Source organism: Danio rerio, chromosome 7 (assembly GCF_049306965.1).
Source record: "Danio rerio strain Tuebingen ecotype United States chromosome 7, GRCz12tu, whole genome shotgun sequence".
NCBI classification, from domain to species: Eukaryota; Metazoa; Chordata; class Actinopteri; order Cypriniformes; family Danionidae; genus Danio; species Danio rerio.
In genome coordinates this window covers 51093187-51119469 of record NC_133182.1, presented here as the reverse complement: position 1 = coordinate 51119469, position 26283 = coordinate 51093187, and the positions used below count along the sequence as shown (strand labels likewise).

The window sequence follows — 26283 nt, the reverse complement described above, 5'->3', positions numbered from 1 at the left end:
GTCTACTGTCTTCTTTAATGTGCGTGTTCGAGATTTCAAGAGGCATGGCTTTGGACGGCAGGGGAGGGATTGTATCTGAAAGATAATATGCTAACCGGTTAGCATTTAGGCAAATCACCTACTGCACCTTCAAAAGAATAGTTCACCAAAAAGAAAATGTACTCACTATTTACCCACTCTCAAGTTATTACAAGCCTTTTTGAGTTTCTTTCTTATAATGAACACAAAAGAAGATATTTTAGTAGGAAATACAAATACCATGGAAGTCAGTGGTTACAGGTTTCTAGCTTTCTTCAAAATATCTTTTTTAAAGTTTAACAGAAGATAAAAACTCATAAAGGTTTGAAACAAGTATAAGGTGAGTAACTGACAAAAGAATTTTCACTTTGGCTGAACCATCTCTTTAATATGAATGCATCTGCAGTGCAACTCGCGTTACAGGCCACCCTGAATTGAGACAAGTAACACCTCTTTAAACAGATGCTGGAGGGTCCATGCAGGCATGCTGAGGAGTTGAGGAAGGTCAGCTCACACAGAGCAGCTGTCACTGAATGCTCCAGGAAGGCACCTTCTCCTCTCCTTATAGAAAGCATTTGTCCACTCTAGGTGCTCGAGGGCCCAAGTGGAACCTCAAGAGGATGTTTATAATAGCACTTAAGGACTACATGTGCAAACAAACAGCACAAACCATGGTATCATGTTATTTTAATGGCCTCTTTAACACATTTAATTAAAACTTTTATTTAGGTCACAATTCACAGAATTAAGAAGCCATTAACTAACACTACTGGCTTAATAAATGACTAACTAGATGCTTATTAATAATTAGTAAGGTGAGAGTTGGGTTTAAGTTATGGGTAGGATTAGGGATGCAGAATAAGATCTCTTAATGAACAGGTAATATCTTAATAATAGGCAGGTAAAAATCCAGTATGTAATAGTAGGGCTGATTAATATATTGTACGAACATTGATAGTCACATCGCGGCATTAGATAATTTATTAAACATTAAAAGATAAAGATATTATTAAATACGATTTATTTTATATTTTAGTATTTATGCAGTGACAACCATGTTATTTTACATTTTATTATTCTATTTTTGTACTTGAACACTGTTAGACTCTCCAGAAAACCAAGCATTGTTTATTTTTGCTCTGTCGTATTTACAGTACAGTATAAATGCTTGTGATTTGTAAAAATTTACGCAGATGCAAGAAAAACACTTGATCATCCCATTCATTCATTCATTCATTCATTTTCTTGTCGGCTTAGTCCCTTCATGAATCCGGGGTCGCCACAGCGGAATGAACTGCCAACTTATCCAGCAGGTTTTTACGCAGCAATTGCCCTTCCAGCCGCAACCCATCTCTGGGAAATTGATCATCCCAGTCAATCTAAATTAAAGAATCTTTCTAATTGTATTGAATCTATTCAAAGCATCTAGTGAAATTATATTCATATCGTAACATATCAAAGCAAAACAAAATATTGCAATTTCTGATTTTACCAATATCTTGCAGTCCTAGTTAATAAAACAAATTGTGACCTAAGCTAAAGTGTTACCCACATTTGTTGGTTATAAGTTACAAAACAATGACAAGAAAAATGATTCTCATTTACTTACAAAATTGAGTGAAGTTAGGGTTAAGCTTAGTGTAATGTACTTGCAAAGTTTCTTTTAACAAATTTTAACAAACTATTCTCAGAGTATGAGTAGACTGTAAGGTTAGGGTAAGTTGACATGTACATTACTTGCAAAGTTTCTAGTAACAAATAATCAGTTAAATGTCTGTTGGTGGAGCAGTATCAGCAGATATTAATCAGACAGTCTACACTCTCAGAAATAAAGGTACATGAGCTGTCACTGGGGTGGTACCATTTGAAAAGGTACACATTAGTACCTAAAGGGTCTATATTGGTACCTTAAACGTATATATTAGTACCTAAAACATTTAAGAGGAACACTTTTGTACTTTTAGGTACTAATATGTACACTTGGGGTATTAATATAGACCTTTTCAGTACAAATTTGTACCATTTAAAAAGGTACCACTCCAGTGACAGCTCACGTACCTTTATTTCTGAGAGTGCACTAATACTTTATTGAGGATTAGTTAGCATGTAGTTGCAATGTAAACTATTGTAATCAAAATGTGCAAAAGAAAAACATCAAAATGAAGTGATACGCACACTATTTTCCCTGCAGCATGTGAATCTAGCGTAGAAATCTTCTGAAATGTTTACTTCTAAATAATCCCAGAGGACATGTTGGACTTTTGAAGTCTTAGCAAAGCAGAGCGAATAATCCAACTGAAGAAAAAAAGTCTCTTAAACACACTTCAGGCTTTAAATGGCCATGGTTGGGAAATGCTCTAATTTCTGCGGTTTGTAGTTGAGCTCAAAGAAACTGGGCTGTGTGGGCGGAAAGTTTTATGAGGATAATTAACCAATGATGATTACAAGGCTCCACACACAGAGCAAAACTCAACACCCCGTTCAGCTGGACTGCTCTCAGACGCTGCAGAGAGAAAATCTGAGGTCATCTGGGTCTCACCTGCATCCACTGACTGACCAGCTCTTTTACATCCTGCCATCCTGTCATTAAAGACAAAGTGGGGAGCTCATTTAAATCAGACTATTTATTCAAGGGCTCCATCGCTTTCCATTGCTTCAATCACGTTTCCGGTTGACGTCTTGCATAATGGCCATTATTAGCTTGTTTATTGTGAAGGCTTGTGTGTGACTACAACTTCCTCTGCCTAAAACTGCAGTATCGAGTACAATACAAATTGATGGACGGTAATTTTAGCAAATTAGCTTTAATGCTACAAAAGTTGTTTATGGAAGGAAGCGAGCATAGGCTATTTTCTAAATGCTTTTAGGTTCTCTCCTTTCTGCTCTCTCATTCGGATGAGATGCTTGTTTTTCAAAATCACCCCCTGCCTGCAACTGGTGGGTTGTGTATATTTTCAGCTGGGATTTTCCCTATGGCCTGCCACAACACTGTTTCAATTTCATGTAACCCCAACAAACTATATTGCAACACTGACCTAATAGTATAAAGTGAAAACAAACAATTTCCACGATATTCAATATCATTATAATGAACATGCACAATATAAATATAATGGGCACTTCAAAAATACTGCAAATAACTATTTATTATTTAAAATTTTAGAGTCATATTTTTGTATTGTATATTTAACTTGGAAACATTTTAAATGAGCAAACACACAACTATAATATTGCATTTTTCCTTTGTAATGTTTTTAATGCATTAACTAACATTACTAATGAGACATTATTGTATTATTTGTAGTTATGGTAGATTTACCCATTGTACTTAATCATCTTTTTGCAATTTAATGTGTTTAAAACATGGGTAACTTTATATTGTGATGTTCCCTTTGACTATTAGTAGAATTTCTGCTTAGTATCTGCTTATACTGACTATAAGAAACCTTGCAAGTACAAGTCAATTTACACTAAGCCTAACCCCAACCCTATCCCCACCCTAACAGTCTACTTATAATCTAATGAGAATTAGTTGACATGAAGATACAATGTAACAAACAGACCATCAAAACAAATTGTGACCCATTTTCTGTATAATAAAAGAAAAAAAGTAGATAAAAGAAAGAGAAACAAAGAGAAACAAATAAGTTTTATTCTAAACAAAGTAAGTATCTTAGGTTTTTTGAGCCACATATTAATACAATAAAGCAATACATAAAGTTTATTTATGTTCATATTATGTCTGCTAAAGTAATCCTGTTTGCTGCTCAGGTCAATTTTGTGATAATGCTGCATATTGTGATACAAGCTTCAGCAATGAGAATATTTGATGGCAGAAGCCTATATTCCAAGAACAGTGGCTTATTGTGTGTCTTGTACTAATTTATGGTAATCAACAACATTAACACAACATAATTCAACATAATTATTTTATATTTTTATATATTTTTATTTTATTTATTATATATTTTATATATTTTTGCTTTTATCTTCTTTTGTTCTTTTTTATGCTATGTCATGTTTTTGGATGTTGTGTATTATGTTTTTTTTTTGTCTTCTGGTGTTGTTATTATGTGATTGTGATTATTTGAGGAACCCCCTTGAAAATGAGATGGTACATATCAAGGAGTTTATCCCAATGAATAAATATCAAATAATTCACACTTCTGATGCCACCTGCTTAAGGCAGTTTGGGTGGAAAAATGCATAAAGACCAAAGAACAAGACCACAGTAGCTTTCCCAATAGAAAATAGGCCCTTTTCTGTCATTTAAGCTGCGCAGCACTAAACCGTTCCAGATGTGGCTCTGCTCAGCCTGAGAGACAAGACATGAAAGCCAGTCTTCAGTCTCTTTTCACTCAGAATGCCTCTACTAAGTAAAAAAAAAAACTGTATTTGTTCTCAAACATTAGATTATGAGGTTGTAACACACTGAAATATCTGTAAATATTTATTTTTCTCCAACCCATGAGTAGCTTTTTTTTTTTTTTTTTTTTTTGTAAAACACCATTTTTCCTATTTTTTTAAATATTTATGTAGTTCGAAGTCAGATGTTTGGGAAAATATAAAGGGTCACCAAGTTTATCAATTCTTTCACGTTTTTTTTTTATTTTTATACTTTTATACTGAATTGTATCTTAACAATGTCTTGTGGTGTGACAGCAAAAATTGTTGGGACACATCTTCATATAGTGCTATTTATTATATATTATATATGAAATTAGGAATAATATTATTTTTCTCCATGACTTATTGTAACATTTTTCAACTAGCATATGTTACAATAGGGCTGTGCAAAATGATCTATATATCCGACTATCGCAATCATTTCTTTCACGATAGTGTATCGACAGTCCAACCTGAAATATCGATACAAGTTGTGCCAAACAACCTCCTCATCTGCTCCAGTAGCACTAACTTGCTATCAAAAAAGCGTAAAGTAGTACGGCATCAGAAGTAAGCATGAGTGAACATGGTGGAAAATATAAACGTGCTCAACATCAATTTTATGCACTCGCACAAATGCTCCCAAATATATTTTGAGGACGCATAGATAAAATTTATATATATATATATATATATATATATATATATATATATATATATATATATATATATATATATATATATATATATATATATATATATATATATATATATTTTAGTTAAGTGTTTACAATATGCATTTAATAGATTTCAGTGAGTTCTCCATTAAATCACACTGTGCAGTTCTAAGGAATTGAAATGGATAGAAATAAATTAGAATTATAGTTTTAATTCATCTGCTGACTTTATGAAGTTCTCAATATAACATGATATAACATAATAATACAAACTATTGCAATATATCACAATATTTATTCTATTGCAATATACCGTGATATATTGTATCGTGACCCATGTATCATGTTATGTATCACATCGTGAGGCCTTTGCCAATACACAGCCCTATGTAACAACAAAACAAAGATAAATTCTGAGACAAAAAATTAACAGGTAAAAGTAAAGATATTTGAGATATTTAACCATTCACCTCATTCAAAAAATTGACAATGCCGATTATATTCATTTTTGTCATGTGTGACAGTGAAAATGCAATGTCACGTCAACCCCCAATACTGTTCCTCAGTATGTGCTTCACAGAATGGCACATGACTGCTGAGTTTTTGAGCCACAGTATCACGCAGGTCAGCTTTCTGTGAGAGTAAGTGCAAAATAACTTTACCAGGCATGGCTGTTTGAACACAAGATTGAGCACTGTCACATCAATCACGGCAAGTGTGTACACGTGAATCAGATTAATACATTTCTAAGCCTATTCTTACAGAGTCAGGGGAGTCATAACAACACCTAGGGTGCAAAGTATAAACCACACATGGTGAGATGTTAATAGCTTCCACATTCAGGTGTGTGTTGATACACCTTCCAGTGTACTGTAGTTTGTGTGCTGCTGTTGGCTTAATGGCAGCTTTATGGTTTCTATTTCATTACCATTCTCTCTGAAAGGCATAGAAACATCATTTTGCAGACATTTTTTCTTCTTCTGCACAGTGCCAAGCTGATTGGCTTTGCACATGCTGCCCTGTCACAGAGACGATCAGCAGACTGATTTAAACCAGAGTGTGTGTAAGTGTGTGTGTGTGTGTGTGTGTGTGTGCGTGATGGCTTTCCATTCTTCTCACTCTGGCCTCATTTGTTTCTGCTTATTTTCCACAGCCATGCACAGCTTAGAGCAGAACAATAGGCTTTTTGTGCTTTGCTAGAACTGTGGATGTACAGCTCAACCCATTTATAATGTGCTACATTTAATCAGCAAGTTCTGATAAAAGAGAACTGTGGAATTGAGGGAGTGAAGCACAGACAAGTAGCAAATCTAGGCTGAAACGATGCTTAATGAATTTTTATCACATATTATTACGCAAGCTAGTAGGAAATTATGTATTTGCAGGTTTCATGAGTTATCTCATGTGCCAAAAGTATTGTATTTACCAAAGGCAAAACATCACTAGGCATTGAGTTGCCTTGCTTGTTCAGACTCATAGTGACACTTTTTTGACATGTTTATGGATATATGTGTGGACATCCCTCGATGAGACAAAATCGCAAGATTCCACAATTCCACAAGATAAAAGTGGAAATAATAGTTATCATTTTCACTTAAAACCAGATCAATGTGTCTTTTAAAGACTAAACAAATGCTGCTGTAAGCAAAATAATGTTCCTGCAGTTTACATTATGTTATGTTATGTAATGTAATTGTTTTGCATGTCCATTTGTAAGCTAGTGTCAGATATTGTAAATCATGTGTATTTTGTAAAGTTAACACCACATTACAGCTCATTAGAGCTTTAGTAGAGACTGCTGGCTTAATATTAGAGCTAATAAAATGAATAGGCATACATGTGGTTGTAAAGTTGCTTAGTTGAAGAATGTCTGTTTGAGGACCATCAAAATAAAAGCAAAGCAGACAGTTTACTGATCCACTAATCAAATGACTGGGAGTTGACATGGTTAAAAAGTTATTTTTAGCCAACAGAATGTCAGAACAAGCCTTATTTACTCATAATATCACCATGCACAGTATTTTAAATAAAAGATTGAAGATTGACACAGTTACACATCTAATATGAATTTTAAAAGACTAAAATCTTTTAAACTTTTTTAAAGAAAAGAATATGCATTTGTGGCATAATTATGCTAAGTATTAATGTTGTTGTTGTTTTTGTTGTTGTAGAATAAACAGTGAAAGTCAGGCACTAAATCCTGAAATCCATGACCACTAAATAAAAATCTATTTTCAAACTGATAAAAAGTTATTTAATTTTATTTGGGAAAATGGTATTCATTATATAAAAAACAGTAGTTATGAATAACTTTGAGAATGGTGGTCTTAACAAGCTGGATAAGGGTTATAGGGTTTTGTACATTTAATAATACTGTCAAAATTAAATTGGGCATTATGCTAAGTATTTGTTGTTGTTGTTGTTGTTGTTGTTGTAGAATAAACAGTGAAAGTCAGGCACTGAATCCTAAAAACCATAACCCCAAAATGAAATACTCTTTTCTTTTTAGGATTAAAAAAAATAGATATCATTATAGACACTGCTGTTAACTCTTTTTTTCTCTCAAATGAATTAGCTTGTTTCTTACCATTGGCGTTCTTCCCGCAGATGAGATGCTCGTAGTTTTGCACCAGACCAAATATCTCCGCGTCGTTGCAGACCACAGCTTCGAGCGCTTCAGCCGTCACTGGATAGCTGTTGGTCCCATTTTGCGCTGCCAGCAGCACACGGAGCCCAATTTCCTGTACCAGATTTTCAATGCAAGCGGTCAAACAGATGGCTGCGTACTCGTGAACGCGCACTGAGATGCGAGTGTCCACCATCCAGCGGAAAAAGCGCCCGACAGACAAGCTCAGCGCGCAGCGGGAAGACTTGCTCTTGCGCAGGACCTCTCCAGCGCTCATACTGTACAGTGAGATGGCCCTAATCGCGGCCGAGACGCAGCTTTCCGCCAAAGCCCAGCTCATGACCAGCTTCATCGCGCTCTGCACCTCGAACCGCGTGCACCTGCAATGAACCACACTCAACCGCTGCGCCTCTCTGGAGATCCGCAGTAAAGCTCTGCGCATTAGCACCGAAACACTCCTGACGCTCTCCGGAGCGAAACACAGACCCTCTCCAGCAACTTTACGCAGGACCACATCGATCTCCTCGTCTGTCCAGGGGAACTCCTCTAATTCTGGTAGTCTCGGGCATTTGGAGATGATGTCCTCAGGGTCTTCAGGAAGCACCGTGTTGACCGTGTCCCAGCTGTTGTTTCTGCTGTTCATGGAGCCCGTGTAGCTCCACCAGTTGCCCCGCTGTGGAGAGCTGACCAGCGCCTGAGAGTTGGATTTGGAGGAGGACAGGCTGAGGGACCTGTACGAGTCGCCGGCTCCATATCCAGAGTCTAGAGTCAAATCCTCCAAAGTCTTCATAGTAGAATTGCTCACAGCTGCCATGTCTATTAGTAGAATCAGAATGACTTATTTCACGTTTTCCAAATATTATTATTTTAGTAAACATGGAGCGCAAAAAAAAAAAATGTTTTAATTCAACGCACGTCCATCGCTTGTTTGTGAGTACAGTCTGTCCGCAATGGCAACCCAGCGCCGTATAAAGCCCAGCTGGTCATTGAAACTTTTAACAGCAAAAACTTTGAACCAATCAGAGGACAGTGTTCGCTCAGCCAATCAGACACACTCAGCGCTCGCGCAGTGCAAGAGCAAGAGCGCAGGAAAGTGAGGACAGATAAAGGTTTGAGGCTTTAAATGAGTTTGCTTTGAATTTCAAACACAACACAGCACTGATGTACACATTAACTATTTTATTTGATTTTTAATAATGTGTTTGTTAAAAGAAATGTACTAGTTAGTCTAAACTGGTCTAGCAGAGAGTATATCAGTTTTTAAATAACACAATATAACTACTTTTGCAGGGGAAAAAAGAAAAGTCTGCGATTTGCCTGTTGTGTGTAATTATGTATTATTTAAAGTTTATCTTAAATGTAAACTTAAAATGTAACCTAAACACAATCTAATTTATTAATATTGCTTCTAAAATGTAATAATTTATTCAATTGAATAATTTAATAACTTCATTATAAACAAAGTATAATAAAGCTATAAATGACAGAATGTGTATTGTCACTCGAATTGTCTAATTGACATCATTATTAAAAATTCCAACTGGTATTGAGTAAATAGGCAAGTAAAAGTTATCGATTCTTATTAACAAACTGACACTACTAACAGTATAGAGATATAATAAAATATTCATACAATTAAATACGAGCCCATACAGACTCTATATGAACGAGAAGACTATATTCACGAGAAGAGCAATAAATATTAAGGCTGATTCTAAACATCCTCTTTTCAGTGAATATCAGCAGTTACCATCAGAAAAAAGACTGAGAATCCCAATGTGTAAGACCAATAGACTAAAGCTTTCGTTTGTTCCTACCTCGAAAAAAGTTTATTAGCACCTGACTGTGTTCTGTAATTTATTTATTTCATATTTATATTTTATATACGATCTTATTTTGTTAACAATTTATGTACTTATTGTTTGTTGTTAACTGTTTGGTTTGTTTTATTCATTTTATTGTCTGCTCAGAGCAACATTGTAGAACTTTTTAGCGCAAGACAAATTTCCTCATCGGGACAAATAAAGTTTATCCTATCCTATCCTATCCTATCCTATCCTATCCTATCCTATCCTATCCTGTCCTATCCTATCCTATCCATATCTGTTAGATGTACTTGCATGCCCTCCTGTGGTGGTTTTAATTAATGTAAAGGTTTTGCTGAAACAAGAGACTTGTTTAATGATCATATTTAATTTATTCTTTAAAATAAGAAATTTGAACAGCGGAAAAAGTACACACCTAACTCCTCTACAAACAATTTCACAGAAATTATCCCTTCATCAAAACTTGTCTGGATTACTGTATGATGTCTAGCACCCTTTATCATGAGTTAAATAGATAACCTCCACTATTTCAACCACTCGGTAAGTTTGAAATAAAGAGACAAACTGCAGAATATTGGACATCTCTCTCTCTCCACATATTTAACATTGGAAAAGCAGCATTCACAAATGTCTTTTGCGTCAGTTGTCCACTATTAGCTCCTGATGTCCATATTTTACCCATCAAGTAAACGGTGAATGTACTTTTGGTATATCCTGTCCGTCTACCTCCAGAGCTCATGTCAAGCACAGTGAGGCAGGTCCATGTTCCCCTGTAAAGAGTGTGTCGCTTGGGGCACAAATGACCAACACACACAAAGTAGGCCAGAAACAGCAGCAGGCTCCTCTGTGCTATTCTTTTATCCTTGAGATGCTCTTTTCACAGGAACGTTCCACATGCCCCGCTTGGAGTGGAAATAGTGGTAAAAGTTCCTCAGTCGCAGTCTTTCTACTTCTAGACCATTCTGCAAAACCCTGAAAGAGAGAGAGAGAAAGAGAGAAAGAGATTAAAACATCTATCTATCTATCTATCTATCTATCTATCTATCTATCTATCTATCTATCTATCTATCTATCTATCTATCTATCTATCTATCTATCTATCTATCTATCTATCTATCTATCTATCCATCCATCCATCCATCCATCCATCCATCCATCCATCCATCCATCCATCCATCCATCCATCCATCCATCCATCCATCCATCCATCTATCCATCCATCCATCCATCTATCCATCTATCCATCTACTCTGTCTACTCTGTCTGTCTGTCTGTCTGTCGGTCGGTCGGTCGGTCGGTCGGTCGGTCGGTCGGTCTGTCTGTCTGTCTGTCTGTCTGTCTGTCGGTCGGTCGGTCGGTCTGTCTGTCTGTCTGTCTGTCTGACTGGGCACATTAAGAATAAAAAAACAAACAAATAAATAACATATTAAAAAATGATAACGATAAAACTTTTAAATGTAAAATATGAAATAAGAAATTAAATGATAAATTATTAAAGTGAGTTCATTAAAAATGGATTAAACTAATGAACAAAATAATAGAAAAGTAGAAATTATAAAATGTTTCTGAAACTAAATATTTCCCTAACAATATTTTAGACCAATATAATAAAAGTAACGTTTACACGGCTCAAAATAGAAATTTATGGAGGAAACTATAGATGTTTTTTTTTTACATTTTAGGGACATACAAGCAAGATAATATTTCAGCATCCATGACATTAACAATATTGAAAACCACAGCATTTATCAATCTCAGTCAATTATGTTTTAAAAGTTTTTTTAATAAAACTTGAATGAACTTCACAGTTGTATCCATTATTATCTTATTATCTTGTATCCATTATCACCTGTGATGACCCGAACTAACAGAGTAAACATAAACTAATGAACACAGTTACCTGTCTAGAAGCTCCCAGTCTTCTCCTCCCCAGTGGTCTTTAAACTCCTCTGTGTTCATCCCACCAATTTTATCAAAATCGGATTTATAAATTCCGAACAAGCCAAAGCCATTTACTTCCCAAAAGCCTGTGAGTAAATCAGAAATATCAGGTAAATGCATACCGACTGTGGCCATCACTAGTCTGTGAAAGAAACATTCAAACTAAATTTGTATTTGTATATATGCTGCTGTATGCTGTAAGTGTTTGGAGGAGTATGGTGTTTGCAGTGGGTAGAGTTTTCGCCTCACAGTAAAAAGGTCAGTTGGCATTTCTGTGTTTGCATGTTCTCCGGTGTTGGCATGGGTTTTCTTTGTGTGCTCTGGTTTCCCCTACAAGTCCAAAGACATGCGCTATAGGTGAAATGGGTAAGCTAAATTGTCCGTAGTGTATGTGTGTGTGTCCTGGTCCTCCAGGTTGGGGGTTGAGCGTTGGGCTAACAATCCACCTCATAAAAATTAGATGTATATCAACTTCGAAATAAACAACCCTGGGAGTAAGTAAGTAAGTAAGTAAGTAAGTAAGTAAGTAAGTAAGTGTTTATTGCTTATCATCAATAGATAATGTATGTTTTACCATCAGGCTCCAGAGGCGAGCTCCCACAGTCCAGTCTCATGACGATGGGTGCAAAGGCCAGTCTGCCCTCAACACAGTGCTTCCTGATGCTCTCCAGGATGTTGTGAGGGAAGTGAATGTGCAGGTCACACAGGAACACTATGCTGTGACTGTCCTGAAATCCCATGGAAGATGTTTTATACTAGTATTTTAGTAATGAACAAAGAAATACATATTGTAGACCACAAATCACTTTACAGTTCACAGTTACAGCATCAGCATGTTTCAAATAGTACAAACAATGTAAAGAAAAAACTTACTTCCTGACAACATAAAAAAAAACATTTTATAACATTGCGAGTTCTTGTTAGTGTGTTTAAATAAATAAATAGCATTATGAGCTATAAGGTCATTGTAAGCTGTCAAGTCCAATCAGTCAATTCAAATGAAGGTGTAGAACCATCCCATGGATGATCAGAAGTAACGGACAGCACCTGAATTACATTAGTGTCATACAGCAAAGGGTCTGACCATGTGATATTTCAGTTTTTCTTTTTTTTTTTTTATAAATCTGCAAAAATGTCAACAATTTCGTGTTTTTCTGTCAATATGGGGTGCTTTGTGTACATTAATAAAGAAAAATGAACATAAATGATTTTAGCAAATGGCACTATAACAAAAAGTGACAAATTTTAGAGGGCCTGAACACTTTCCCACAGTCTATACATTGAGGTAAATTATGATTTATTGTAATTAATTAAGTATTAAGTTAGGCTGATGGTGTGAGTAGAGCTTTTGTTTTTACTTCTTTTCAGATGGGTTTAAGTTAATGGGCCCTATCATAAATAAGGCGCAAGATGTGTTTCTATGACGCGTTGCTATTTTCAAACCAGTGCAAGACTAATTTTCCCGTTTTATGCTACGTTGTTTAAATAGCAAATCCATTTGCGCCACTTTGTGGACTCATGCATGTTTCGGTCTATAAGAGGCATGTTAAGGCGTATTGTTGGTGCTTTGGTATTTTGAAGAACTAAAATAGACTGTGCAATAGACCAGCAGTAGGGTGGGGGGACTTTTTCAGTTAGAGTCACTCGCTGTCTTCAAAAAGCAACTAAAAACTCAACTATTTAGTCTCCACTTTTCTTATTAATATGCAACTACCTCTCTGACTCCTTAACTAAGTACAAAAAAAAATTACTAATGCTTTCCTTCTTAGACTTTACACACCTGAAACTCACCTACAGCACTTATTCATTGTTGCTCTTATAGTTGTGTAAATTGCTTCCTTGTCCTCATTTGTAAGTCGCTTTGGATAAAAGCGTCTGCTAAATGACTAAATGTAAATGTAAATGTAAAATTCATGACAATTTGTTTTTGTATAATGTTATTATTATTATTATTATTAGTATTTATTATATGCATATTTATATTTGTTTTATTACAAAGAAGCTTAGATCTGTCCACCGGTCAGGTTTTAGACCATATGGGGCATACCATGTGTATTAGGAAAAAACAATTACACATGCTTAAAATGTTTTTTTTTTTTTTTTTTTTAACACACTTCGTTATTATTGTTCATTTATTTGTTTGCTGGAAATTAGAACTGAATTTAGAAATAGTTTTGAAACAAATCTTTGCGCTTAACAAACAAAATTAATTATAATGAATGTCTGTGTGCACAACACGTTTCCTTATCAACGAAAAAGAGTGAAAGTGAAAGTAAAGAATGAGGAGGCTCATCTCTCATTCTCACACAGTAGATGTTCTGTTTAGTTTTCTTACTAGTGAAGCGTTCAGTTTTTCCACTTATAAAAGTCTGCCATGTAAATAGCAAATCTTTCATTTCGTGATGCAACTGACTCTTGAAGGAAATGGGAGATGAGACTCTGATTGGTCTATTCTCAAAACAAACCTATAACTCATTAAGAGAATAAATTCAACACTGCTAGACCATTTGCCGTGGCGCAAATAGGATTTTTCTGTCCTTAAAATAGCAAGAGTGGATTCTGACACGCCCTTAATGCTTTTGTGCCCTGCGCTTTGGACTTTGCACCTAGATAATTAAAATAGAGCCCTAAGTCTTTTTTATATCTTTAGTCTCTATTTTGTTATATCTCTTATATATTGTCTTTATTCTATTATGTTCCCTGTTCAAAATAAAGCCGTTACCATGAACTGTGGGGATTTTTTTTCACAGTCTACATCTAAAAGTTTTATTTAGTTTATTGGATGTCAAATACTACAGAAGGTCTCAAATTTTTCTATGATGCAGTAAACAGTTGACTTGTTGACATGCTTCCATTTTTGAAGAGAGAAATTTCAATTACACATTGAAAACATAATAAGGCAATGCAATGCTAAAAAGACAATGCAATTAATCTTATGGCTTGAACAGTTATCATTTTAATTTAATAAACAAACAAGCAAAAAATAATAAATAAATGAATAAAAATACTTGTTTGTGAAATATGTATTAGAAAGCATGATTTTTCTATTGTTCTCTGACCTCTATGGTGTCCACACCCATCTGTAGACCAGAGGATCTCTCAAAGTTCCCTTCACGTTTCAGATACTCATACCTACACACACAGAACAAATTTTCTCAATCTGTGTGCCCAATATGAATTCAAAGCTCCTAAAATGGCAAACATCAACTGTAAAGATACGTATGCAGGGTGCTTAGCTAAAAGTGGAAGAGCTCATTACTGACCTGGGTACAGTGCTCTCCTTCAGCGCCTGCTCTACATCCATGTCATCACTCTGGAAATCCACAATGATCACACTAAAATTCTCATCCTTCGTCTCACGATGCAGGAGCTCCATGTCTGAGATGAACTGCTGCACCCAGCGAGCCTGATTCTTCACTGCCACACAACACAAGGCTATCAGAATGTGTCAACAGGATTCCAAAAAGGCACATTTTCATAAAAGCATCTGATTTCTCAGTGGGGATTATTCAAGTGTTCAGTGTCACACTAAAATGATTCAGTGTTCAAGAAACATTTCTTAATATGATCAATTTTAAGATCACTTGGTGCCTAATATTTTTTTGAAACACTTCTTTTCAGAAATAATTGATAAAAAGAAAGTTACTTTACTGTTCAAGCTTTACAAAATCTTTTGATTAATGTGACCTTGCTTTATAATAGCATACGTTTTGTTACAATTCAACAAATAAATAAATAAATAAAAACAATTAACTACTGGCTCAACAAATTTAATGTACAATGCTTTGGGTATTTTTTTCTGTTCTATAGTTTAGGTCTTCACCATCACAGATATATACAGTCATGTGGGAAAGTTAAGACACTATTGAATTTAAGGATTTCTAATAAACATACATTAATTTTCAAAAATGATGTAAAAAAAAAAAAGATTTTTGAAATGATTTATTTCTTATTGCAAATCATTTTCACCATTGCTGTTTGTCCTTTTTTTTCTATCCAAATATTTTGTCTGGTTAGTTTTTCACTGTGCCTTACTGAATTCATGTTTCCTGCATATTTATCTCAGTATTTCATTCATTGTTGATAATATCTCCTTATGTGTTACGATCTCTTGGATGCCACAGACCTGCTCCGACCATCTAACACTCCTTTGCGAATATAGTAAGGGGTTGTAGACTCCAGTGTGGGTCTTTCATTTTGTATTGCTTATTCAATTTTTATTCTTTGAGCATATTTTGCCATTACTTTTGTAATTCATTATTAAAAGAGCTGTGGCTTTCTCTGCTATTGCTGCAGTTTTCTTCATCATAACCCCTGACTGTTAGATCTTAGATTATGGACGTAACCTACATATAATATATACTTTACTTTACTTTACTTTACTTTACTTTACTTTACTTTACTTTACTTTACTTTACCTTACTTTACTTTACTTTACTATACTTTACTTTACTTTCTTTATCGTCCACAAGTGGAAAAGTTTGGCTTCACCACTCAACCACATCAGCGTTCACATTACACACGTCACAGAAAAAAATATGCAACACAAATACATTCAACATCACATATATACTCAATTTAAAACCCTATACATACTTAGAACCCAGTATTTAAAATTCTAAGGACATTTGGTACACATTTTTCTTTACTTGAGGTTGCTTAAAATGCTTTTTTGATGGCAAGAGCTGAATTTTTATATTTAAGGTATGGGAACAATCTTCAATAATGATGTGTGTTTTCTGTTTAATTCTCGTTGAATAAATTTCATTTGGTTGTCTTTGCGCTTTACCTACAATTGCACTGGCAATTTTTACTACTCTACACAGTGTTTGCTTTTCCTTAATTGGCAACAGTCCATACCATGCAATCATGTTAAAACTTACAACACTTTCAACCAAGTTCTTGTATACCATCTCTAAGACATCTTGACCCACACCAAATTGTTGTAACCTAAAATGATATAATCTCTGCATTGCTTTCTTTTCTTTTTTTTTTTAATGCACTCTGCATTTGCAGCAAATGTTAATCCACTATCAATAAGTGTACCTAAATATTTAAAACAGCTCTATTGTCTCAAACTGTCTCTATTCCATGTCCCTTAAGGACCAGAAGTTTCAACCCTTGACCAAGGACTAGTTTATTTCTGCTAAATATCATCTCCTTGGTTTTATTAAAATTGATCTCAAGTGAACTCCTTTTACACAAATTTTGAAGCAAATTTATATAATTATAGCACAAGGTATCTCCTTCTGTTCCTATTTTAGTCAACTGGCCTACAAGTGCCAAATTATCTGCATATTTAAATAACTTAAGACCATATATATATATATATATATATATATATATATATATATATATATATATATATATATATATATATATATATATATATAATAATAACTGTTTTCTTTTATCTTTGCCATGATCACAGTAAATAATATTTGACTAGATATTTTTTAAGACACTTCTATACAGCTTAAAGTGGCATTTAAATGCTTAACTAGGTTAATAGGCAATTTATGGTAATTAGGCAAATCATTGTATAACAGTGGTTAGCTCTGTAGACAACTGAAAAAAAAATTGAAGGGGCTAACAAATTTGATCTTAAAATGTTTTTAAAAAATAAAAACTGCTTTTATTCTAGTCTAAATAAAATAAAAATAAGACTTTCTCCAGAAGAAAAAATATTATCAGACATACTGTGAAAAAATCCTTGCTTTGTTAAACAACATTTGGGAAATAGTTAAAAAAGAAGTAAAAAAAAAAATCACAGCAGGGCGAATTATTTTGATATCCCAAAAATCGGAATAAACAAGAGCTTTTCAATTGACATACTGTACCTGGTACTACAAAGTGTACCATCACATCATGTCTCCATTGTAACATAATAGGCTGGCAGAGCAAGGGTTTGGCCCAGCTGGTACTCCAGGGTGTGGTGGTGTGTGTTTGGGCACTAGACCCACTGGGCAGTGGGATTTTGGATGGTGTACGATGGGACGAGGGCACAGTTCCCTCTCTGCTCTCAATGCCCTCTTCAAATCGACTGCGGTGCAACAGCAAATAGATGTATTCAGACAGACGCACCAGTCTTTTCCCTCCCTCCATCAACAACAGCTCCACCAAATAACGGTTGCCCCTGGCTGAATCTCTCCGCTTCTCTACATTCACAATCCGAGCCAGAGTGTAGATCCTAACAGTGAGGCAAAAAGAGGAAACTGTGAGAAAACGAGAGTAAGAGAGGTACTGTAGAATAGATAGAGTGAATTCAAATGAGACAATGAGGAATATGTTCATGTGAAATATATTCACATACTGTAACACCACACACTCTGTTTAATCTTGTTGTGTCAGAAGTAATAAAGCTTTTCCATTTGTTATGATAAAGCAGCATAAAATAACCCGCTGAGAGAGTGCTTAGCAGCATGAGACTTCAGACTGTTTCAGCGCAAGGTTAGAATTTTAAAGATGGTGTTTAACTTGAGCTCCAGGCTCAGTAGGAAAAAAAAAAGTACAACATAAAGAAGTATTTTTTATTATTTATTCCTCTTTACTAAAGTCTGTGTTAATAGTAAAGCTGTGTCGTAAGTTATTCTTAAATAGCATTTTCCAGTCTCTCTATAATTATGCATACCATTAAAAGAATGCTCTTTGCTGTTAAGCTTTGCTGATAAGCTTTCAAAGGGGTGGTCCACTTCGATATCATATTTTAAACTTTAGTTGATGTGTAATGTAGCAGACATGAACAACATCTATGAATATAATATGTTCAAAGTTCAAAGCAAAAGGAACTACAAGAAAATACATCCAGGTTAGTGAGATTAAAAGCACTTCAGGTTACGTGCATTCACCATGCACATACACTCTGCGCAGCAAAGGGGTGTGGCCAGAGGCACTGTAATGTAGCAGAGAAAGCTAATAATGCTGTCCAAACGCTGCTATTTCCAAAGAGCTTGTTCTGTATCTGTATTTGGGCTTCCAAAGGACACGACTCAAAGACAGAAATGCTTACAGTTTAATTTTAATTATGTTCCAGTGAATTATTAAAATATATAGCTAGCATTCGACAAAGGAGAGCCTCCAGAATCTCTCCTAGTTCAGTGCTTGATTTGGCTAAAACTCCTCCAATCATAATAGCAGAAGCTGTGGATTGTGAGCCACAACCTGTAGCCTAAGTGTTTTTATTTGCTAAAGTTGATCTATTACATGCATAGTTTCTAGTGTTAACGGTATGTTGTAGCGAGGACGTAAACAAGGATGTAAACAATGAGACATGCTGTTTTGCCCCGCTAACAGTTTAGCTACAAATTCATATTTATCAGTTAAACTGCTGTAAACAGAAACAATCTTCAGCAGCACTGCAGTGTCTCTCTATGCGGCCACTTTCCCTGCGCTCTACTCTCAAAATACTCTTAAAAAACAAACTCGCGAAAGACATACGAATGTTTCATATTACTTACTGTACACATGCTTATAACCCAAATATATAGAAAAGACACTTGTCAGATTGTATTTTAGAGAGCAAGCGTGAGGTTCAGCTGTGTCCTTTTCATTTTCTGTCTGATTCAGGCTCAAACTGATACGGCTAACAGCTACTCTTACTGACAATAAATTACAGCACATTATGTTAGCTGACCAATCAGAGCCTCTTGAGGGCGGGCCTTTCAGAGGAACTAGGAAATGTGACCATTGTGTTCATGTTAGCCGAGTAGCTAGCTGTACACAATCAAAGTACACCTTATATGGTCATCTTATAACAATAAACAATGCAATACTTTCTCATGCACATTTGTACACACTAAAACTTGGTAATAAAACTGATTCTGAAAGTAAGTTATCTGAAAAAATAACATGATTTTTTACAAATGAAGCATGAGCACACATTGCTTTGCATCTTATAAACACAACCAAGCCTAAAAAAAAACACTCTAAAACAGGGATTCTCAACTGGTGGGCCTCAGCGATTGTGCAGGTGGGCCGCGAGCTAGCTTAAGATTAACTTAAATATTATACTATAATTATTTGATTTCATTAATAAATATGTCTTAAAAAATTATAGTAGTAATGGCATTTCCCATTTTCTGTGATTAAATAAACTAATGGGCTCGGTGCAAAAACCGCCTCACTGTTAAATGCAGACTGTGGCTTAAATTTCCAACCAATGCACTTCAACTAGGACTACGTCCTCAGTTGTATAAATCAAACCGTCATGCAAATGTAAAGGTAACAATGATTAGAGTTGTAATAACCAGCTTGCGCGTGCCTCACGTCTGCGACTCGTACTGTATTAGAGTCGCACAAGTCTGTTGATTCACAAACTATGCATGCTCTGTTTGTGTGAACACTTTAAAATATCCCTATAGTTGTCCAAATAAATGTCCTGCGAGTGTTTTATAATGGACGCGTGCCCATACAGTAGGATTCAGCGAGACTCGGTGGTGTTTCAGTGAACAGTGGTTCACTGTTCCTGTCAGTAAACTTCAATAATGTCCAGCTACAAACCCAACCACCTTCAGATCGATGTGTTTCAACCGATTTAGTGTGTTTTTATGGTGTTTTACATTTATTTTTAATGAATATGAATAGTAGGTCAAAAGAGATTTTTTGCCATCTCCTGTTGTTCTGTCGGGTTTATTAGTAGTTTTCTGTCAGGCTTATTATTATTAGTTCGTTTATTTTTATTTATTTCTTTTTTACTAAAATTATGTAGAAAAATTAATGAATAATAATGTGCAAAATAAATGTTTAAAGCTTTAAAATAAGCATTTTTTTCCAGTCAATCAATTAGGGCATTCAAAAAATATTTTCAGAGAGTGAGGTGGGCCTCAAAGTGAAAAAAGTTGAGAACCCCTGCTCTAGATCAGCCCTTTAAATGTTCGCATTGCAAGTGAGATGCAGTGTTTAAATTATAACAAATTGTTCTTTTTTTCAATTCTTTGTTCCTGTAATAATAGTTAGCAGTTTGCTGATTGTTAAATAATCAAAGGGCTAATTAACAAAATACAATTTTTCATACAAATTAATGTACGATTAAAAAAAGTCAACATTAATGATGTCCAATTAATGTGAATATCTTTTAAACTGCAAAATAAATATGTTCAAAATAAATGTTTAAAATAAAAATAATATTTTTTGTAATTGCAATGACACAAAAATTATACTAATTAAAAAAAAATAATAACAATGGTACTGTTACGACTAATAAGACTTGACTTTTAAAGCCAAGCATAAGACCCACATGTTTAATTTGGCTTTTAATGCATAGCACGGACACTTCTCTCTGTTTTAATGTTTATTGTATGTTATTGATGTTTCTTATATTGTTTTGCATTGTCTGCTTTTTAGTTGCATTGTATAATTTGTTTTACTGGTGTAAAGCACATTGTTCAACCTTGGTTATAGTAAGGTGTTATATCAATAGAGGTTGACTGAGTTTAAAAGGCATTTTTATTTTGAAAGGTACATCTATTTAATGCAAAAAAAAAAACATTTATTTGAAAAAAAAGGAGCAAGTGAGTAAAAAAAAAAAAACTGAAATCTTTGGGTGAACTGCTCTGTAGGCAATGGAGACATGTTGTGATGTAAGAGCAGACTGAGTGAATGTATTATGGCACAATTACATTAAAAAGCTCTGCTGTAAAGTGCCAGATTTTCAGTGAACTAAGAATTATTTGTGGTTGAACAGCCATGTAGGCAAGAATGATTTAAAACAGAGCACACTGCGAAGAAGTAGTATGACATTTTTCCAGGGTTGGGATCAGGCAGGGGCCATTTACATTTATGCTTTTAGGGGCCCCACTTTAACATTTAATAATCTAGTGGTTCATCATGCCAGTCCTGGGGACCCCCTGCCCTGCACTCCTTAACAAAAAGATCCATGACCTGATCCTTCTGTGTTAAATAAAAGACACACACAAAATGTGCGCGACAGGGGGTCCAGAGGACCGGACTTTCTGATCTAATATACTGTACATTCAGGATGACTTCATTTTTAGGTCCTATATCATTCACTTTGTCATTGTTAATGCTGTATGTTAAATATATATATATATATATATATATATATATATATATATATATATATATATATATATATAAATATATATATATATATATATATATATATATATATATATATATATATATATATATATATATATATATATATATTACTGAAGCCATTACTTTTATTAATAAAAGATTAATAATCAGGTTGTTATATGAACGTAACAGACATACTTTTTTTTAAACAGCTGCTGACTGTTTGCAAAGTGTACTCAGTCATGACTGATTCATATGTAGTGATCGATCAAAAATCACTATTAATGCACAAATGTGTAATATAAGCAGACAACTGGATAGTTTATGACATACACAGGAGGTTAAGCTCACTTAAACAAGTGGATATATTGGATACAGCCATTTGAACTTGGATAGGCTTTTCTCATAAAACTGTTTGCATTTATTTAGCTTTGTAATTTACTTGTTTTGTATATGGATAACAAGATATAGCAACATAAATGACTCAAAGTTGATTAGTCAGTCACTTTCCCTGTGAATTGTTGTCTTTTGCAGTTGATTAGTGCGCACATACAGAAGAGAGACAACCTCTTGCAGTTTTTAAAATGCCATTTTCATTATTCTATTATTCAACAATTACATACAGTAGGAATGTCCAGATCACTCGGTTTATATATATATATATATATATATATATATATATATATATATATATATATATATATATATATATATATATATATATATACTATTTATAGTTATGGGGTAGCACAGAGTTACACCTCTTTCTTGACTTCACACAGAAACAGCAACGTGTGCGGCATGACATCACTTTGTTGCAGGGACACTATTGGTTAAATGCTGGCAAAGTAGAACACGGAAACAGCTTGAAGCGGAAAGCGTGAGTATGTCTGCAGTCTGGAGGTACAATAAAGTTGATGATGACAACATTGCCATAGCAAACTGTGAGATATGTAAACTTGGGATTGCTAGAGGTGGACAGAAAAAAGCTACAATTAACACAACAAACCAAATAAGGCACCTGTGGCGAGGGGGCGTGGCCGAGAGCCGTGGGAACGGGGTGAGGCCACCGCGTAAGTGGATACACGTAAGTGGATAACTGTTTGTTTTGGTTTAAATGGCAGTCTCCGTGAGGAGCTGCCGTCATTATTATTAATAAATATTTTAAACCTGCGTCGGTTCTCCGCCTCCTTTTTCCCGGCGGCCAAAGGGCCGTAAACTTCATTACAGCACCTTAAAAACAAACACCCGACACACTACAGTGAGTTTGCCCATGCAGGCAACCGAAGACAAGTCAGCTCACACTGCAGGAGAGTTTGAAGAGGAGAGAAAAATGCCCTGTGACAGGGACATCACAGCCGAATGATCACAATGAGTAACGTGCCATTCTACTTTGTTGAGAACCCTGCATTTCTTATGCTTATGGAGCACACAGAACCTAGATTTGAATTTTTTTATGTATTATAGAAATATCGGATTGGGCTTTGGTATCGGTAGGTACTTAAAATCAAATGACTCGAACTCGAGGGCAAATAAACCTGATCGGGACATCCCTAACATACAGTATTTAGGGGGACATAGAGAAGTGACCAAACTTGTTGACACTGATGCATGACCGCTCTTGACCAACACAGGCTTACCCTCTATTCCTCTCGTTCAGCCTCTCCATGAACTGCGAGATCACGTCAATGACCTCGTTCTCTGCGAGCTGCAGATTCCCGGAGACGTTACACCTCAGGTCATTCCAGTCTGACCGCAGTAACTCAAAGTCCACTGGGTTTACGCTGAAGGTGCGCTGCCAGTTGATAGCCTCCTCTGCCAAGTGTGGCCTCACCTCAGCCTCCTCATAACTGTACTCCGACATCTCTCCTTCTTCAAGACCCCTGCTCTGAGGAGCCACGTCCAATCCCTCTGCCATCTCCGAGATCTTTGTTGGCTCTTCCTCCGGAGGCTGGCTGCTGGAGTTTAGCCCAGGGTGGTCTCTTTTTTCTGAGCTTGATGGGGGCACGCTGTCTGGATCTGATATGGAGGCTGTAGGGTCACCCTTATTATGAGGCCCAGGCTCTGTGGGCGAGGAGAGATGGCTTTGCTTTAACAGGGCAGATTGGGTGGAAGTCTTGTGGTCCATTAAGGGGAAGTTCGCCCAGGGGGCAGAAGCAGCAGCTTGTGTTTTTAAGGACCTCCATTTTGAACTCAAATCCACAAGCCTCTTGGACTTCCTAGATTGGTAAAGAAAGACCCCGGGAAACACTTCCACAGGAGGTTTGGGTCTGCTTACTGGCGGACGAGGTCTTGTAATGTAAATTTTATTGCTATTAGATTCTTTCTCCACCACAGGCTTACCTGCGTTACCTAAAATCCTATTAGCCAGGACATAGAGATGAGGAAGCTTAAAGGGAGATCTTTCTTTCACAGTTGGGCTGGCAGTTTCAATCAGTTTACTTTCGCTCTGCAGTGCAGGGTCAGGCAGCACCCATGCCAAAGAACGCCCTCTCTGAACCAGAGAAAGTGTTTGGGAGTCCCCATTTTCCTCACTTGGTCCCGTCTGTTCATTTAGAGAGCCGCTTTGAGACTCTAGCACACCTGTACTCCCTTTCACCTGTCTTATTTCTGTCATTTCATCATCCACCACCTGAGAGTGTCTATAAAACCTTTCCCCTTTCGTTCTTTTTTTACTCCTCTCTTGCTCTTTAAACTGAACGTACTGCTTCTCTTGCTGAAAGACGGAGCTCTTTGAACCCCCGTCTAATCTATCAGGCTTTGAGGAGGCGGTGGCTGCTGTAATCCTTGATGTCTGATAGGACGGGCCGCTTCTCTTGACTGGCCGGTTGCTGGAATTGATTGCCTCCTCTGGGTCGACACCCTCTTCCTCCTCCAGGAAATCTGTCAGAAGAGACAAGCCTCATCAAACCAAAGCCTTTTAAATAACTCATGCAATCTGAAATGAGAATTGCTTAATGACTTGATTAAAGAGTCGGTGATGCTGGTGCAGTGTTGATAGAAATCTACAGCTTATCATTATCATCTTTAGGGCTGTCAGACGCGCAGTTAGCATTCAACATGTTGCAGCTGTCAAAAGGCAGACACAGCAAGGCTCAAAAATAAACACTCAGGCCAATAAGACTGGAAAACTGAGACAATTCTCCACATACCTGTATTAGTTCACAGGTTATGGAACTGTTCATTTTTTTGTTAATTCCTGTTAATAAATCATTTTGCATTAATTCACGTTTGTTTTTGTTAAGAGTTTTTATTGTTGTTGTTGTTTCTTTACTCAAATCCATCTCCATTTGCCTTTCTAACAGTAAAATTGATTGGTGGCTGTTTGACCAGTCTTGGTTACGTTTGCACATGTGATGACAGGTTTATGACAGGTTTGGATTAGGATTGGCATAGGATGTTTTTATCTTTGATTTTATCTTTAAATGTGATAAAACATATCTTTTTTGGGACACTCATGATTACTTTCAGTGGCGGATTCAGGGATGGGCAATTTGAGTGATCGCAAAGGGGCATCTTGCTGGGGGCGGCACAAGGAGATGGTGCCAAAAAAACCCTTCAAAAAAAAAAAAACATGGTAAGCTTTGAGAGATGCAATTTACTTTATGCAAATGTATTAATTTATAGTGCTTATACCAGGATAAAGATGTTAGTGTGTGATTGCGATTGGCCCCTTTTGCACATGCAAGTTTGTTACTCTTAACCGAAACAACGCTGGTGAAAGCAACCTGACGCATGCACGCCGATAAAATATGCACTGCTCATGCCCTGTAAAGGCCTTTTCTGTTACTTTTATGACATGAGGTGTCGTCACGCACCAAGTTTTGCAAGTTTACAAAACTGAAGCTTATACTATAATGTTGATCTTATTTTGACTAATTATGGCTATGAAACAGAAAGGAGGGGGAGGTAAGACTTAGAACCAATCCCAATTCTACCCCTTAGCCCTTCCTTTTCCCCCTACCCCTCGTTTTGCGCATGCCCATGAAAGGGTAGTGGTGTCCCGATTCTCTTTAACTTAAAGGCGTAGGGCTAAGGGCAAGGGGTATACACCCATTCAAACGAAGATTTTTCAGAACCACACTCTAAACCAATTGGTAAGAAAATTTCCCAGAATACACCAGCCACAGCTCCACCAGGAAGTAAGGAGTATTATATATAATATAATACTATATATTATAATATATTCAATACCGCAATTGTGTTTTACCATCATGCTTAAAAAAAAAACCGCTAAAATAAAAATTACTAAATTTCGCAATCTATAATCCATAATCATAACTCCTGTACAGCAGTCCCACAACATTCTGTCACTCAATGACACTCGAATACCCTGTCAGAAAAGTCTAGTGGCTGTCAATGGGCTTTTTACAGTGTCTGCTATAATGTTATTGTTGTTTTTGTGTGTTTACATAGATGAATATTGTCACTGTATAAATACACAGTACAGTTAAGATCTTATTGCCACATTAGATCGTTATGATAACATAATATATGCCTTCAGTGATATCCAGAAGATAAAATAAATAAATAAATAAAACAACTGGAATCACTACAGCAGTCATGATTGTCTGATCCCATATGAAGCAATGACATATGATGACATGTGCAGGTGCTGTAGTGCTGTCTCAATTCTTAGGGGTAAATTTTGAAGCCCTTCCTACATTTAGGATTGTTTGAGATGGTTGAGGGGTGTACATGGGGTGATTCGCCCAGGGTGCAATTTAAGCTAGAACCGCCACTAATTACTTTAATCTGCTATGCAAATGTA

General features: G+C 35.9%; 2 protein-coding genes across 4 annotated transcripts in view; both read right to left on the bottom strand.

The window, feature by feature from the left end:
* The window catches only part of abtb2a (ankyrin repeat and BTB (POZ) domain containing 2a), a 48355-nt gene extending 39678 nt beyond the window's left edge, over positions 1-8677 (bottom strand). The window contains exon 1 of the mRNA XM_682789.9: positions 7669-8677. Coding sequence (XP_687881.4) covers positions 7669-8521 — 853 coding nt within the window. The 5' untranslated portion in view covers positions 8522-8677. The remainder of the gene's footprint in view (positions 1-7668) is intronic.
* Positions 8678-9881: 1204 nt separating this feature from the next.
* Positions 9882-26283, bottom strand: part of b4galnt4b (beta-1,4-N-acetyl-galactosaminyl transferase 4b) — a 205781-nt gene continuing 189379 nt past the window's right edge. For 2 of the 3 annotated variants that reach the window (XM_682637.9, XM_073907264.1), the window contains 7 exons: positions 23153-24395; positions 17315-17664; positions 14738-14891; positions 14534-14606; positions 12049-12202; positions 11434-11560; positions 9882-10505 (listed from right to left, as the gene is read on the bottom strand). In XM_682637.9, the coding sequence (XP_687729.4) occupies positions 10391-10505; positions 11434-11560; positions 12049-12202; positions 14534-14606; positions 14738-14891; positions 17315-17664; positions 23153-24395 (2216 nt within the window). In that variant the 3' untranslated portion in view covers positions 9882-10390. The remainder of the gene's footprint in view (positions 10506-11433; positions 11561-12048; positions 12203-14533; positions 14607-14737; positions 14892-17314; positions 17665-23152; positions 24396-26283) is intronic. The other variant, XR_012382650.1, reaches the window with a different exon arrangement.